This window comes from Acipenser ruthenus, chromosome 1, assembly GCF_902713425.1.
Source record: "Acipenser ruthenus chromosome 1, fAciRut3.2 maternal haplotype, whole genome shotgun sequence".
NCBI lineage: Eukaryota > Metazoa > Chordata > Actinopteri > Acipenseriformes > Acipenseridae > Acipenser > Acipenser ruthenus.
The window spans coordinates 6,825,477-6,844,094 of NC_081189.1; the positions used below are offsets into that span (position 1 = coordinate 6,825,477).

An 18,618-nucleotide genomic window follows, 5' to 3' on the forward strand; every position below is an offset into this window, starting at 1 on the left:
ATCGCCTTGGATAAAGGCGTCTGCTAAATAAAATAATAAAATAAATAATGCTTTTCATCGGCAGGGACTGGGAAACTGGTCAGGATTGAGGGCAAGATGGATGGAGCCAAATACAGGGAAATTCTAGAGGAAAACCTGTTTCAGTCTGCAAGAGACCTGGGACTGGGGCGGAGGTTCACCTTCCAGCAGGACAATGACCCTAAACACACAGCCAAAGCTACACTGGAGTGATTTAAAAACAAGAACCTGAATGTCTTAGAATGGCCCATTTAAAGCCCAGACCTCAATCCGATTGAGAATCTGTGGCAAGACTTGAAAATTGCTGTTCACCAACGTTCCCCATCCAACGACAGAGCTTGAGCAATTTTGCCAAGAAGAATGGTCAAAAATTGCAGGATCCAGATGTGCAAAGCTGGTAGAGACTTACCCAAAAAGACTCACAGCTGTAATTGCTGCCAAAGGTGTTTCTACCAAGTATTGACTCGGGGGTGAATACTTATGCAACCAACAAATGTCTTTTTTTTTGTTTTATTAAGTTTTGTGTCACAATAAAAAATATTTTGCACCTTCAAAGTGTTAAGTATGTTGTGTAAATAGAATGGTAAAAATCCCAATTAAATCCATTTTAATTCCAGATTGTAACACTACAAAATGTGGAAAAGTCCAAGGGGGGTGAATACTTATGCAAGGCACTGTATATATATATATATATATATATATATATATATATATATATATATATATATATCTGGTGAAGTTAACACCTGTTGTTCTGTATGTGTGGTATATTAAGTGGAAAAAAATGATTGCCAAACATCTAACATATACAAGTTTTGAACTCCATTTTAAAATGCGAGTGCTCATGATGAACTGATATTAGGGTTTGTGTTTGTGTTTGGGTTTGGGTTTAATACGTGTAAGTATGGAATGCATCATGAGTTTACCACATGAGAATTCAATAGGATTTAACAGGGAATCACAGGCTAGTTCAAACCTAACTAAATATACAATACTGCCAAGTAAGCATGTCACAATAAATCATGCAATATTTACTGTAACTTTCTCCTACAGTGTTTCACTGAGGCTAATATCCACACCAAGACTACCCATATACTCAGCAAACCACTGAAGTGTCGGTTTACTCCAGTCATTTGTTGGTAGCATTCCTAAATTAGTGCTTAACACATTTTTGATTATCATTGTGGCACCCTTACAGTTATGTATACCACATTTCATGTTAAAGAGTCCTCACATCTCATTTAATACCAAATTATATGGATTCATCAAGATAATTCACTATTTAAATTCATGCAGACAATTTTTTTTATTTTTGCAGTGTAATCTGATACAGATCTTCATCATTTCAGTACCTCTGTGTGTTCATAAGAAATGAGCATTATTCTTACAAATGTGTCTACTTAATTAGGACCAAATACCCATGCATTGCCTTTCCCCTTACGGAAAGGAATGAGCAATTCATTGCATTCTTCATGCTATGCTATTGCTAGGAATGAAGACTCTATTTCATGGCAGAGACAAAAGAACTGCATTATGATAGCAAACGGTAAAGTCTGCGTGTTTCATTCAAATGAAGATACAAATAGCAGGTAAGAGTATTAGTTGATATGTGGAGTGTAGGGTGTCTCTAATTATTATAAGAGATGTCGCCTTGTGCAGTGTTGGTGAAAGGAACACGCAAAGCAAAACTGAGTGGTTCCAATTGCTCAAACTGTGCAAAATTAGTTCTGTTATTACAGTACAAGAGACCCTGTACACACAGTGCATTAACTTAAACCCCCCCAAAAAACACTGTATTCAGGAACTACTAATAAACGTAGCATTTACTTTTTTATTTAGAATTCTGTCATATACGATGTTCTATGCAGCTATACATCTGTCCTTAATGTGATTGGTCGATTTCTCATACATGCTTTGTAATTAGAAACATAACGCTTTGAGAATATGGATTTTAAACTGAGAAAGTACTGGATCCCCACCGCGGTCCTACATCCTATTGACAGTGTTTTAGTCGGAGTTCCTGTTTTTTTCTCTCCAAAAAGGCATTCTACTTTTGTCATTCAGAGGCTCAAAACCTCGGCTCCTACCCTGCTACAAGGCCCTCTGGATGTTTCTCTGCAGTGAAAACGAAGACAGAGATGTCTCACAGCTTCCTTTTCTTCTTATCCTTTTTTGACAATGTGCCTGAGTGGCAAGAATTTTAAGCATGAGAACAAGTTGGCGCTGAAGGTCTGCTGATAATCTGAATGTAGCTGAAAGCAGTGTGGTGTAGCGCTGTATCAGAAATAATAATGTAACAAAGAGCTCTATGAGGTGCAGAGAGGAGGCGGGAAATTCAATACTGTAGCTGTGCTCACTGGATTTAATGTCTTCCAATCTTCCATTAGTAACTCATATTTTAACCCCAAATGCCCACAATGTCCTTTTGCGATCTGGTGACAACCCATTAGAGTTTTATTGTTAGATAATATTCATGTTCTCCTCTCTCCCTCTCTTTTATTTGATCCATAAGGTAAACACACTTAAACTAACACTATCTAAAGAGCATTCTATCTAATACAGAGTTCTCAAACTTTCCTTTGAAGTGTGCTCTACCCACAGTGGATGTGAGATTTTATTTAATTGTTGTTTCTATGGTATTTCCTCCTGTTGTATTTGTTCCATTCACTAGAGTGTTGCAGGGGGGACAGATTAGTGGTTACACTCTGGTGTACCAGATGTGCTGTACTCTGAATGCTGAGGCCAGTGGGGTGCGTTACACACCGGGATGTGATGGATGAAACAGAAAACAATGCAAAGGGAATCTAAACAACACAAAGAATATGTTAGTTAATATGACTGTGATATTCAACCCTTACCAAGTTGCTCTTTAAAGTGTTGTTTGCAACAAGCCACTTCTCTTTAACACTGAGTCAAGTCCCAGGCTGGGGTCAGGATAATTACAACACATTAAGATCAAGCATAAGACAAGTTAAGATCTAGTCTTCACTATGGAATGTCAAATAGAATAAAAATGATATTCATGTAAGCTGTGAAGACATAGCTGGCAGGTAGTCAGGTATTGTTTACAGAAACCAGCATTCACACACGCTAACTCAGTATCCTTCTGTATTTTTTATTTTTTTGCCCTTCACAAAAACTTTCCATGAGGTCACAAAGAGAAAGGAAATTCATATATATATATATATATATATATATATATATATATATATATATATACATGTACACACACACACACACTGTATAGTTTCAGAGCTCCAGTAAGAACAAAATGCATTTCACGAACAAGAGCAGGCCAATCTGCCGATAGGTGCTTGCCCAGTTCCTAGTAGCTGGTTAATCTCAAAACTTTGTCAAGTCAGTTTTTACAAGATATCAATGGTTCCATACCCATTCCATAGCCTCTAATATTTGCCTGTGTAATGATGGCAAAGTAATGAGTTACTTACCATATCACCTTGCCTGGTATCCTTCCCAGATATTATGAGAAAGTAGTTCCACGCCAGGGGTAGTAGTAGCATCAGGGGAATCATGTACATCTCAAAATTCCAAACCACCAGGAGGAAGAGCTGGACAAGAGAAATGAAAGAAAAGTAAACTTGGGAAAGAGGGTGAGTGTGTCCACATAGGAATGACTGGAAATTATGGAAATGGGCTGTTAAAGACTGAGTAGCCAATAGAACTGGAGTACCTGAGGCTCATTAGTGTGTTGTGTTCATACTGAATCTCTAAACTGGTTGTCTGTCAGTAGGGGCTAATAAGCGAGAAGCAGACATGCAGAGTTAAGATTTTAAACCTGTTCACAGAATGAATGCTCCAAACATCGCAAATCAATTATTGAAGGGGAAAAAAGACAGAATATGCCCCATGCAGTGTTTTTTCCTTTCATTTTTCGTTGTTTTAACGATGCCTGGGGTTATCGTTGGGTTATGGCACAAGGTCTGTCCCAGCAGCTGCTGCAGCTTCAGTTTTAGGGAATTAATTACAATCGCAAGTCAGAATGAACGGGTCAACTTTACCACGTCTGAAAGCCTGCTATGCTCCACCATGACCTGATGTGAATACTGTGAGGATGAATCCTTAAAGTCTCTGAGGGTCGCAGGTGCATTATAATACACAGAAATACAAAGGCAGAACTTGAGGTTACGTTTCTTTTGTTTCCCTGTAAGAAATCTGGCTATCGTAGGAAAGCAAAAGAACACAACACTGAAGCTCACGGCTGTCCAGATGCACCGGCACATTCTCAGAGATCTAATCATGCTAATGATACATACGCTTGTTTTAAAGACTCATATCAGCTTGCTGTGTAGCCTAGTACTGGATTTCCTGACTGCCTCTAATGCTTCTGTGTGTCTTTGGTGTCTCTAAAGTATAACACTAGCATGGGTTTATAATTAGCTCCATAATATTTATGTTTAATAGGTTTTAGTACTGAAAAATCACCTGAAAGCAAAATGTTATAAAATGTAATGTACGGTTGTGTACTGTAAGTTAAAGGTTCTGCTGCCTCAAACAAACATCACATCTCAGCTTACCATAGCTTTAAAAAAAAATAATATATTCGAGGTCGACCTCTAAAAAAAAAGCATACGCACTCCAAAATGTGTGAGGTGCAAAGAACAAAATTAAATCAGCATGAGAAAAACATTCCTCACACACTTACGTAACGTTTACCTAATTTGTTTTGGGTTATTTGTGCTGGTGCTTCCTCCTTTGAAAGAAATATTTCCTTGGCAGTTTGCAAATTCCGTTGCACAATGCTGCTTTGGGAAAGAAATTCCACACAATGCTACTTTGCTAGATGTCTGGATGCCATGTTTTAAAAAAACACCAACAACAACAACGGTGGAATATGGCACAAAGAATCCTGCAGCATGAAGCGCATTTAACATTAATAACTGTATTCAAACTGAGACGTTTATTATTATTATTATTATTATTATTATTATTATTATTATTATTATTATTATTATTATTTTGATGTTTTCAGTACTTAAAAAGGTTACACAAGTCTACAGATCAGAAGGGACTAAATGTATGTGTACTATATAGTATTTAAATGTGTATCATGCACTTAAAACATTCATATATGTGATTTTTTTTTTTTTTTTTTTTAACATTACCCTAGAAGAGACCCGGGTACCCGGGTATTTTTCACGGCAGGTACCCGGTTCCGGATTCTCTACTCGTGCCGGCCTCTAATATATATTTTGAAAATGACTGGACGAGTGAGTGAAACGCATGTTACTGACCTCGAAGAGTGAGCTGAGTAAGCGTTGCCAATGCTACTGCACTGCTGTTGTGTTATTTTCTGGTTTCTGGTTGTGTTTTGTCTTTGATATTATTATGAAGGTGAATGCTCGTGGTGTTTGTGGACAGTACATTACACCTTGGAATTAGTAAATGGCTCCCTGAGAAGCTCCGGATCTCGTTTTGCAAGGCGTGACGTCTGCCTAGAACTGGCTGTTCAGCACTCCACAATGGGGTCAGCAGCACTGTATACACTTCAATGAAACCTGATAGCCTGTGTAAACTCTACATAGGGGGTCTGCAGACGGCTTTGTCCTGTTATACAGCACTAGAAGGGTTACAACAAACAATGTTGTATTACTGTGTGCATTTGTACCATTCAGATTATCATGTGAATTCCAATGACAGCTATTTCAGCAGCAAAAAATGGGTCAGAAGACCATATATATATATATATATATATATATATATATATATATATATATATATATACACACACACTTTATTTTGATCTTGTCAGGTAATAGGTGGTAAAATATAATATGCAAGTAAGTAAACTTACAGTATATATAAATTCAATAAATGTTTAATTACTCTATATAAACTGTGTATGACTAATTAGGTTTGTAGTAAAACCTGGAATGACTCGAAATGCTCTGCAATGGGAGCCTTATGGCACATTTTTCTGAAGATTTTCTTTTCAACAATTTAAAAACTAAAGACTACTTACAAGCACCTACATTTGTATAAGTTGGTTTTTCTTTCTGGTTTGATAACCAAATTGTGTACAAGTTTCCTTTGCGAAAAAAAAAAAAAAGTGCTAATGATAAATTGTTGTAAAAAGCTGTATAGTTTGTTACGGTGTTTTGTTCAAAAGTATTTTTATTTTAGTACACAATTTGCACCACATTATCAAAACAGAATAGACCTGTTAATGTAATACACTTTGAAAAAACAACTCCGGACATTCATTTAGTTCTGACTTGTGTCGAAGCTGCTGCTTTATCTTTCTCTAACTTACAGCTGACAACATTTTTGGACTGGATTGCTGAACATGATTTTTCTGAAGGAGTAACACTTGTACTGTACATTGAATGATTAACTATCTGTGGCATGGCTTTTCTCCACTTTGTCATTCATGACGCTGCTCATATTTTATAAATAGATTTGTTTTTTTAAATAAACCCCTCCCATCCGCAGATAACCCTTGAACGTGATAAATCACTGGATATCAGTAATCACTTGAATTGCCTTGCAGCATTGATACAGCTGCAATGTCACCACTCACTCTCCTCTGAGACACACATCACAGTGCTGTCAGGAGCCGTCCTCAACACTCCCTGAGGACGCCGGCACTTGCATATTACAAAGGTGACTTCAAAAGTTCAACATAATAAACCGTTTACTGATGAACACGGATAATCAGGCCTTTTAATAACTTAACATACTGTATGTATGACAAAATCCTTCTGTCTTTCGCAGACTCATTTGAAATATTCCTCATTATTTTGTTGTGGGGGAGGGAGGAGGGGTCCAGTTGAAAAACAATCCCTATGCCTTTCCCCCCCTCTCTTTTTTTAATCCCACAGAGAATCCTGGTAAACAACAGTGTGGTGTAAATACCGAGAACACGGGACGATCAAGCGGGTGGTATGATATGTTCATAGAGGCCCATTGTCTGACATCTCTATAGAAATAACTTACTGAGCTCAAACTTAAAGTTATGCCAGCAAATATCCTTAGGGGATAGTCAAGTAACTCACAAAAGAGAACCAGTCGTCTTACATAAACTTAAAACTTTAAGTAGTAAAGAAGACAAAAGTTTAGACTAATGTCTGCAACAGTATTATCTTATTTAGATAATATTGTGAAGTCTGTAGTCATTTTGAAAAATGCTGAACAAGTATCTATGTGTAAAATGGGACAGCTTATTAATAATTATTACAACTGCTGCTCTAACACCAGTGTCTTCTTTTAATGTTGCTGTTTTTAACGTAGATGTTTAGAAAACTATTTGAAGGATGCTTGAAAATTCTGCCGCACATACGCACCATTTTGTTGGGTTCTATGTAATATCAGAACTGAAATTTTGTACAATAGGGCCTTGCTATAAAGCAGCAGTTGTAGTACGTTTTGAAATGTGTATTATATGGATAATATATTTATGATTTACATATATATAAAAATAATGACGTGTAGCTGGCTAAGTGCAGCAATGTGAAGACACTGTCTGTCTGCTCTGTCACTAGAGCCTGGCTCTTTTGGCACAGCATCCGGCACGATGGTTTCTGACCCTGGAAAGCAGGGTCGATCACCAGCCTTCAGTTCTGTGTTCAGGGCTCTGACGCACCTTCCTAATAGTGGCATCAGTATCGACACTAGACACCACCGTGTACAGTAAATGGAGTAATTGATATGAAAGAAGTCAGTTCTGCTTGTTAAATCATATAAAGGGGTATCTAATGAGGCAGGCGATGTAATACAATTCCCATCAGTTTGTCTATCATGGATTAAGACTTGTGTTATTAAAGCTGTGCATGCTTTATTAGACCATTGCATAGAATGACTGCTGCTATGTGTGATTCTTTTATCAGTTTGAGCAGCATTAAAGTTGCAGAAAAGAGCCATCCTTATCTGACAGGAGGCTAAGCGTGGCCTAAAAATATGCAACTTGTACAATGGCCTATATTTGCTTACAAATCACAGTTCGGGCATGAACTACAAAATTTGAAGTCTGTATCTGTTTTCAAAAAATCTGCCCCACATAACTGCTAAATAAATGCTGCTATTGTATGCTGCAGCATGCATGTGGAACCTATTACTCATTAAACTAAACCCCATTTTTTTTGTCTCTTCTTTGTAAGTGAAAAATGATTTTTTTGTTTGTTTTAATGTAATTTCCAATGCTTTTGTTCCAGTACATTTTTCATGATATAGCTTTACAGCTTTCTTCTAGGGTAAAGCCTTCTTTGTACTATATCAGAACATGTTATCAGTCCAGTTAGTTTACATTCCCTACATTTTCTTTAGGCTTGTTCTCCAGCTTGCCAACACGCCACTCTTTGAGTCCAATAGCCACGCTCCTGCTCCTTGCAACAATACAGCGTTCCACACAAGAGGTCACAATATTGCAGGTCCGATTTCTAAAATAAAACTTACTGAAAAAGTATGACTCCAGATAACAGCTGCACAAATATTATTTGACATACAAGAATTAAAAACATACGTTATTAAAAACAGACATCACTTTATGAACACTTTCAAGGCTTAAGGCCCAGCAGGAAGCTCAGGTTTTCCCTTGAGAACGTACTTTTTGATCTGCCTTGGGTTTCCAAGGTGGCAAGAAACGAATACGAGCAGATGAAGCAATGCTGAGCAACATCCTTGCCCTTTCCCTTCATCCCTGTCTAATAAATCCTATTGATTGTGCTTGTAGGCAACAAAAACAGCTTCATAAAAAAAAAAAATAATAATAATAATAATAAAAAAGGCAGGTGTGTCCTGGCAGGGTTCCCATTGTTTTTATAGACATTTTTCCATCCTTCAATAGTTGCAATCTAAGCCCCACTCTCTGTTTGCAATCAAGCTTTACTGTGCCGTTCTAGCTTACAGTCAAACAGGTGTGGCTTTGTGCTCTCAGTACATGACACTTTGCAGAATCCGGATCACCTTTCACTAGCTCGCTGTTTGGGCAACACATTACACTTCAGCCTCATAAAGCTATTTATACCACTGCCCTTCCCCAGCAAACTCTCAACCTCGGTTCAGCACTGCTTCATGGGGCCTGAATTCAAACGACTTTAAGCAATGCTAGTCGCCTGGTACTATTTACTTCAGATGTGTATGTAGTGACACATTGGAAATGTATTATCAGATTTTTAAATTATGCCTATAAAACACTACTTAACAAAAAATAATAATCTTACTACAGTTATGTAACTGCAATCATTTTTCTAAAATACAAAAATGTACAAATATGTACAAATGTAACTTTTGATTTAGAAATGTCTGATTCTTCCATATATTTTTGCATAAATAAATACACTATGAATACTCCGGTGCACAAATGTACTTGGCCACTTTTTAACAAAATAGTTCTTATAAATAATAAATGTAACTAGTAAGAAACAGCCCTCTCACATTTTAAGTTGTTTATTCCTCTCAGTTGCTTTCTCTTTTTTTCTTTTAGAATTTAGAATTTGTTGGTGCCGGAGTTCTTTTAGAAACAGAAAATAGATGCAGCCCTGCAGCTACAATCCTGGTAAAATGCAAGACACATTAAACCCTACCTCAGTGCTGTCTTTACAGCTATTCACAAAGGATCCCAGCATTTTAATGACAGATTTTCCAAGCTTTAAGATGACTGTGTTACTAAGTTAAATTAAGCATTGCTGATGTTGTATTACTGTGCTCTACATTTCAAGGTAGTAGAGCAAAATGTACTGTAGTTAAGTTGCAAATTACTTTTATAAATATTATACATTTATCCAAATTATGAGATTAAAAATATATAGATAGATAGATAGATAGATAGATAGATAGATAGATAGATAGATAGATAGATAGATAGATAGATAAAAAGCTTTTTTCAATAATAAATAAAGAGTTAGCAGTCCACATTTAGCAGTAAGTGGGGAGGGAAAAGCACGGTTTCTGAAAGGGAGCTGTGAGCCAGATAAGAAAACCAAATAAAATAAAAAAGAGAAATCCTGTTCATATACACATGTAGTAATAATGGAAATATATATATATATATATATATATATATATATATATATATATAAATGACAACAAAGACATCAATAATACATGAGCTATGAACTGGGCAGTTCATTTGCATATCGCTCGGAGCACAGTATTTATTTTTAATAGGCATGTCCAGTGCATAACTCCTGCCATGACTGGAAGTGCAGAATGCCGAGCTGCAAGAGCCTGTGCTGAGATTTTCAATACTGCCACCTTTAGAGGTTTGTGTAATAGCCTTAAATAATTGACAATGATTTACAAAATGCACAGATAAACTAGCAACCGTCTACCTGTCTGTCTATACTGCACTACTTCCCATATCACACAGATATGTATTACATATTGCACTTTATAACTTTATATCTGTGTACCCAAAAACAATATTCTACTGTAAACACATACAGTACGTAAGGAATGTAGAAGAGTTTCTATTTTAACAATTCAGAAAGGGTAAATCCAGACTAGCTTATTAAATGTGACAAGTTTACCACATGAAGTAAATCAATGTAATTACATGCAGACAACTAGATCCCAAATTACAAGACAATAGAATAATGGGCTGGACTTCTCACACAATCTGGAGCGCTTATTATTTTGTTTAGTATTTTATTTTTTATTTTTTTAAATGAGCAATACAGTTCTTTGTTATTAGCATGGTTTGTGATATATATATATAAAAAAACACTTATTAAATTTCTAAAACTAGTAAGAAACAAAGAATTCAAGACCCTAAATCACATATCTAATATTTATGTTTCAGTAACTTTATCAGATTCATTTTCCCTCTCCAAATGACAAGTTAAAAGCAGTGTGGAGTAGTGGTTAGGGCTCTGGACTCTTGACCGGAGGGTCGTGGGTTCAAATCCCAGTGGGGACACTGCTGCTGTACCCTTGAGCAAGGTACTTTACCTAGATTGCTCCAGTAAAAACCCAACTGTATAAATGGGTAATTGTATGTAAAAATAATGTGGTATCTTGTGACAATTGTAAGTTGCCCTGGATAAGGGCGTCTGCTAAGAAATAAATAATAATAACAGCAGAATATTATTATTATTTTTATTTATTTATTTTTTACCCACAAACTCCACAAAAGCACCTAGAATCTGCCTCACATCCTCCAATAACATCGTTTTAAAGGGTCAGTCTTTAGCCACCAACCCTGAGAAATCCAGAACAACAAAACAAAAAGTTTTGCTTGGCCTCTCCGAATTTCAAAAGTCCGACCTAATATAGCCTCCCCATTTCATTCTCCAGCACGACAGACCTTACAAGTTAATACTGGTGTGCGGCTGCTTTTATGCTTGAACGTTTTAAACTGTCAGCAGATTAATTCCTTTAGATTTGGTTATTTTACATAGAGCTCGAGGCTACAGCAGATTGACAGCGAATGAAACGAGAGAGCGTGGCCCACCAGCAGTGAACTCTGCTCCCATTCACAGGCACCAAAGCCTGAAATAAGTTTGTAAGGCACTGCGGCTCTAACAGGTCTGGCTATTCTCTGGGTCCAAGGGACCATATCATATACATCACAGCAAAATAAAGTGACTTCATAATAAACCCAGAGGAGAAAGCAAGAGCAGGGCGAGGGAGGGCAGGAGAAAGATATGAAGATATGTCACTGAAAGAAAGAAAGAAAAGCCTTCTTAAACATGCATGGTAATTGTAAGGCTCAGCCATGTTGTTACAATACTCAACTGAACAATGGTGGGCTTGAGCTACTCAATGGCTCAGGAATATCAAGTCACACTGTCCGGACTGGTTTTAGAACTGTATCGTTATAGAGCATTGCTCCAAACTATTTAACGTGTTAATCCATTGAATAGCATGGCAAATGTACCTGGGATCAGTTACAAATTCGATGTATTAATTGTATTATTATTTTGTATTATTATTATTATTGACTTTTATAACAATTAAATGATCTTTAAACTTAAGCTGAGCATTTTACAATTTTTTGGAAACTGTACCATGCAATCTTAAAACTGCATCTCCTTCCAGACCATCTGCTTCTTTATAACTCCTACACAATCTTAAACAGGAATCGCTTGTAACAATCAAATATCAAATGCGAATAAAATGCATTTTTATATAACAAAAACACGCTCAATGAATACAATTACCTTTAGGCAATACAGTTGTTTAACTAGATATTCTTTTTTTCTAATAATGAGACTATTATATTCCAAAATCATACAGTATGACAATTTTTAAGAAAGGAATTTTTAAATAAGGAAACCACCAAATACATGCATGTATATCCCCTTCAGGCTCTGAGTCCACAGATGTGGACATAACATTGTTAAAATGTGTTAAAAATATCAAATTACTCTTGTGTATAATACTGAAAAGTTTTATAAAATAATTAGTTTATTTAGCATATATATATATATATATATATATATATATATATATATATATATATACACACACACACACACACACACACACACAGAGAGAGAGAGAGAGGATTTAAAATATATATATATATGGACAGGTGTGTATTGCGATGGTGGGGGATAGCTGGGAAATATATATAGTATACCTGTTTATATATTCAAGTATTAATTTACACTCCAGAATATGAGAATAAACAATTAGCTTCCACATAGTAAAGGACATTTATTTGCAATGTATCAGTATGTAATTGTCAACAGCCTATTTCTGCAGTTAAAATATGCAGTCTGCCCTTTATTGTGTCCGTTCTGTGTTATCCTCTAGGGTCTTGTGCATGTCTATAGTTTTATGGATTAATTTTTACAATCAACTTGACTTAATCGTATTCCAAAGCCTGAAGTCAAATAAAATGGTATATCACATTTCTATCTATCTATCTATCTATCTATCTATCTATCTATCTATCTATCTATCTATCTATCGTTTAATTTTACAAAACAAATACAAAAAAATTCTGGACTTACAAATGCTTTGTATTTTTTTGTTTGCATTAAAAATGTTAAACAACTGTGCCATTCCCTTACTATTAGGATTCATGAGAGACAGTAGGCATTTATTTTTGCTTTATCTTGAAGCTGAAAATAGATGCTTGCTGTCTCTGACCAGCATTGTATGCACATGAAACAGGGTTTGTTAATGTATTGTACCCCACAGAATTATCTTATACGACAAAAAGAAAAAAAAAGGATGCTACTCTTTGCTACTGAATTTTGCTTATTCCACATACTGGATACTAAAAACATGTATGCACAAGCCATACATGCTAACATGATGTAATAAAACAGATTATTTCAGAAAGAGAAAAACAGAATTACAGTTGTTATAAAGAATTTATAATATCCATGTATTAAGCTGTGCTGCACGACTAAACCAAAAACTGATATATTTCCATTCCTGACTGATAGAGATGATTCAAGAAAAGTATCTGAATTGAACCAAGAAAGCTGCCACGTTCTTCTCACGAAATGCTTAATATAAAGGTCTAAATTGTGATTCCTATTATAATTATGGGCCATGCTTTACCAAGCAGATTGGTGCCAGGGTTCTTAAACAAGGACTAGGCCATATTAGCATATCAAAAGTAAGTGAAGATTAAGAAAAATACTCAGTTAAATATTAATAATAGATACCTTTTGTCATATAATTATTGTTTGCATGTAGTACAGTACACTGTGCTCTTAGAGAACTTTACACTGTTTTAAAATGTTATGTGAAACTCTGATTAAACTGCTATGTATTAAATGGAGAGTCATGCAGATTAAACTGTATACTGCACCTTCTAAACCAGACACCTTTACAGAAGAGCCTATGTAAAATGAGAGTGTGTGCACTCTCTTGAATTTCAAATGCCACACCACTGGGATGTCTTACTAGTATTCAATGATGCAACAGCGCTACCTTCTGGTCAGCTTAGAGAATTACAGGCATACTGTAAAGCTATGGCCAAAAGTTTTGCATTTCACCAAGAATTTTAGGATTAAAAAAAACAAAAAAAAAACTATATGAACATAATTTAGATCATGTAATGAAAAAAAACTACAAAATGATATTGCAAAGGTCTATCAGAAGCCATAATACTGCAGTATTACATGTTAGATTTTGAAATGTCGCGTTTGTCAGTTTTTTGTTAAGTATATGGAAAACTACAAAGCGGTATGTATTTCAATATGTTATCAGTAACATTATTCAGCAGGTTTCATTCAACTTTATGAAGCAAAATTAGTTCATTTTATAGGGTGATGCAAAACTTTTGGCCATAGCTGCAAATATTTGGCTGCTCAGTGCACAGGCATGTAATGTGTTAGTATCTGAACAGGGCAAAGCCACATGGCAGCGAGGAGACAGAAGGAATGGAGAGCCTGGCACTGCTGCTGCCCAAGGTAATGCCTAATGGATTTCACTTATCAACTCCTTCTAGATTCAGAATCTTATTGTAACTTGTTTTTCATTGAAAGCCATTTACTGTAAATGTCAACGGAAGTTTAAGCAAAATGTGTTTAAATGTAAGCTAGCTGTGCACATGTTTAAAAAAGTGACACTTGTTTCAAAGTGAAGGAAATGTGTTTGACGTTCCTGCCATTCTATATTTTAAAAGGAATAAACAGCGTGTCGACCTCATTTTGTACTTGGGACACACCAAACCCGATGGTGAACTTGTATTTGTTATATAAAGTGCACATGTACAGTAGTAGTTTAATGAAAACTTCCAGAGTTCCTTAAACGTTCAGATCAAATATGGAGCTTTAGTACAGTATTATAATTGTTATTTTTTTTAAACCCAGAACTAAACAGTGCACATAAGACTGTAGTTCCATCCTCTCAGGGTCGTGTTGGCTTTGCTCTTGTGTGTTTATCATGTCACCAGAACCCCTTGTGTGATATTATAGCCTCACTACGTACAGTCGGTTGTAAATTATTATTATTATTATTATTATTATTATTATTATTATTATTATTATTATCATTATCATTATCATTATTATTATTATTATTATTATTATTATTATTATTATTATTATCAGCATCATCATTATCATACCTATGTGTGTTGTGTAGAACATTTGCTATTTTGTCTTGCGACGGGGTTAAAAAGGAGAGTTGCTTCCAGATGGTTATTACAGCAGGTTCCCCCCGCAGTACAAGGAAAGGTAAGGTCTGGAACTGTAATTGTACACTTCACAAGAAAACCAAACCAAGATGGTCCCCGTTTTCCTGTTTAAAGTTGAAAGGTAGGCAAGGTCATGGCTAGTTGAGACAGGCTTCAAGGGGACATATGTTGGGAAGGCCAACACTGCAGGGTCATCTCCCAGACTTTGGGGAGCGAAAAAAAAAAAAGCCTTCAGATCATTCTTCAATTATATTGATACATTCTAGAAGCCTGTCGTTTCAATATGTGCGAGGCTTAAAATGCACACATAAGGGCTCTATTTACTGAAGCATAAAGCAGGTAATTTGTGCTGCAGTTGCACCCCAGGTATCTCTCTCTTGCCTAACGTATACCCCTGATAAGAGGCTTACTTTGGAAACATAAAGGCCTCGTATCCCTTCCGTGGCCTATAAACAAACCCCTTTTTTTCTCTCTTCCTGCTCTACACAATCTGAAGTCTATTTGCACCCATTCAGGACTAAATTACAGATAAAGTTACAGCAAATTTGTTTTCTAAAAAAAAAAAAAAAAAGCAGTGAGGCCTACGCTGGCGGGAGTAATAACAGCCTTGTCTTTCATTCACATCTAGAGCTGGCAGAATGTTCCTCAGAAACAAACACCACTTCCTGCCACAATGGGCCTGTTCTTTGCTCACTGAATGGGAGCAGGTCTCAATTTGCAGGTGTTCAGGTATAAAGGTAAAGAGAGTATTTGACCCTGGTGTTTTTCTTGCTGTGGTAGGTAACTTCAGTCCACTTCTTTATATCGCTGTTATCAGAGGAACAGCCACAGTTACTCATTTTGAATTGGCAGTGCAAGCTGAAGGGAGTTAATTATTTATATAGATGTTATCTCGGGCTCTCTAATGGCCAAAACTCATCCTTTGGAAAGATGATGATGATGGTAAGAATATAATTGAAACTGCATGGCATTATTTCACAACAAGCCCAGTGGAATGGATATAGCAGCAATGGTCTTATATATAGTATCTATATGAACACTTCTCGCAGTAACTTCCCACTTACTACATGCAATGGATAGTCTTTAAAAAGCTACCTTTTCAACAAAGACTTTTTCACGTACAGCACACACACACACACACACACACACACACACGCAATTTACAAAGTGCAGTTTAAAACAGTTTAAAAATCAACCCATTTGGAAATACACATTTTTTGAAGAATCTTCCAAATAGTACAGTTACCCTATAAATATTCAGACAGTTTTATATATATATATATATATATATATATATATATATATATATATATATATATATATATATATATATATCACACAGTTGTAGTCAAGAGTTTACATACTCCAATGAAAATGTATAATTTCTAGAAATTTATTGAAAACAGGGAATTTTAGGAAAAATCTTTTGTAGCAGAAGTTTTGCTTTTGTGGATGAGGAAAAAAAGTTACAAGAAATATATGGCTACAATTATTTATTAAAGCAATCTTTTTGCAAAACTCCAAAAATGCTAATTAAAAAGAATTCATACCCTTTGATGCTATGATAGTATTGTCTTCAAGGTGCTAGAAAATTTCAATATGATAAAGCAGAACATAATTCTAGAAAAGTCTAGGAAATGCTGGTGAACATTCTTAGAGAGTAAGGGCATCAGCTAAGAAATAATAATAATAATAATAATAATAATAATAATAAAAGGGTTAGACATAGGATGATTGCTCAACTCAAATCCAAACACTGAGCACCTGGGGTTTTATGAAATCACATGACTTGAGCTCAGTATTTTGTTATCCCAAGGAATAATACTAACCTATCAACAAACCTATCTGCTCGCTATTTAAAATGTAAATAACATTGTTTGTGCTCAATGAGCGATTGATGTAAAACTTACACTGTTGCATTTTCATTGTGCATCAGCATATATAATTCAGAACCAGTTTAAAAATATCTCCTGATCATTCCATTCTAGTTTTTCCAGAGCAACAATATTGAGATTAGCTATTTTAGAATCAGAATAAAGAAGCTACTGCTTCCTAGTACCTAATTGTTGCATGGTCTCATTGCAGCTACACCATGTAGCTAGGACTGAAATGTACCTACAGCACACAACGTGATAAGGCAGCAGAAATCAGCAGGACTTTAAATCTGTAGTGCTGTAATTGAAAAATCTACACATCCCAAATTTATTTATGAAAACAAAATCCCAAAACTGGAAGACATCTGACAGTCTTGTACATAATTTCCCGGACTAAAGAAGCAAGGAAAGACAGTAACTTTTAGGAGCTTGGGCTGAGTTGCAGTTTGAAAGCAGGTGGAAGCACCAGACTGAGGGTATCAAGCACATCAATACATCTACTCAGTGGCTGCAAACATCATAAAAAAGCTAAGAGGGCAGTCAAAAAAAACTGTTTAAATGTCATTTGAAGCAACTTGCTCTTTAAATGTATATTTGTTAAATGAATTACATTTAATTAAATGTATTTTTTAGGACTCTTGGCATTTTTGTCTGGCATTTTCATTAACTTTTGCGCCATATGAGAAACGGAATTGAAATGTTAAGTGATCAATACTGTTTCCCTCTCTCCTGTAGCACAGGGACGCACACCCCACGGGACAGTGCGCCACTATAGAGAAATGAAACGTGTAAAATACCAAATGTTAATGCTAAATGCTGTAGCACTTAAAACAACTGAAAAGGCTAGAGCCAGTCTAATAGACAGGTTCTGCTGCAAATTATGCGCAATCACATTAAGGATTATACATTGGTCTTGTAACATAATTCACTGATTTATAAGCTACAGAGTGTCCTTTTGATGATGGCTCAGTTGTCCAATTATGTATTTCTGCTTATTACAGAGGAGGGATGACAGCAGCAGAGAAAGGGGCTTTTCAAAACGCTGCACAGATGTCAACAAGAGAGAAAAAAAGATGATAATTTGTCCCAGTGCTGATAATTCGTCCCCATTCAGGATCAGCATTTACCAGAATGACAAATTTCTTTTGAGTTCCAAATCACATCTTTAATTTCTAATTAACATAACAATGTAAAAGTGCTACAATACAGCGAGTAAGTGCAAGAAAGTTGTCTTTTTGTGTGTGTACCCTTTTCACTCAGCAGCGGTTTGGATTGTGGAATAGAGAGAATAAGCTTTTATTTCATTGATCGAGACTGATGAGTTGGTATAGCATGTGATCATGGTGGTGTGTTCACAAACGTGTTGAAGCAGTAGCTGCAGTTGCAATGATATTGAAAGGTAATAACACTTTTTTACCCTACTTATTGGGAGCCTATATACCAAAGACAATGAATTGTGTAAATTCTGTTTGTAAAATACCGGGCTTAATCAAATGCATTTAACCATTTGTCTTCCGTGATTAGAAAATGAACTATCTAGTAAGATTTAAGTGCATTTTTTAAAATCTCAATTATCCAAAGCGCTCTGGGGACACGCATTTTGTTCTGATGATCAGGTGTTTGGGATAATCTCGGTTGCGTTGAATAAACTGTAAGGTGACCTGAAAT

The 18,618-nt window shown here is 35.8% G+C and overlaps 1 protein-coding gene and 1 long non-coding RNA gene across 10 annotated transcripts in view; one reads left to right on the forward strand and one right to left on the reverse strand.

Moving 5' to 3' along the window:
* Positions 1–18,618, reverse strand: part of LOC117404022 (multiple C2 and transmembrane domain-containing protein 1-like) — a 150,701-nt gene that overhangs the window by 38,093 nt on the left and 93,990 nt on the right. For all 9 annotated transcript variants that reach the window (XM_058986470.1, XM_058986366.1, XM_058986607.1 and 6 more), the window contains one exon: positions 3,468–3,587. In XM_058986470.1, coding sequence (XP_058842453.1) covers positions 3,468–3,587 — 120 coding nt within the window. The remainder of the gene's footprint in view (positions 1–3,467; positions 3,588–18,618) is intronic.
* On the forward strand, positions 14,308–18,015 carry LOC131697511 (uncharacterized). Its single transcript, XR_009307334.1, has 3 exons — positions 14,308–14,348; positions 15,705–15,813; positions 17,952–18,015. It is a non-coding gene; the product is annotated as an uncharacterized LOC131697511 (long non-coding RNA).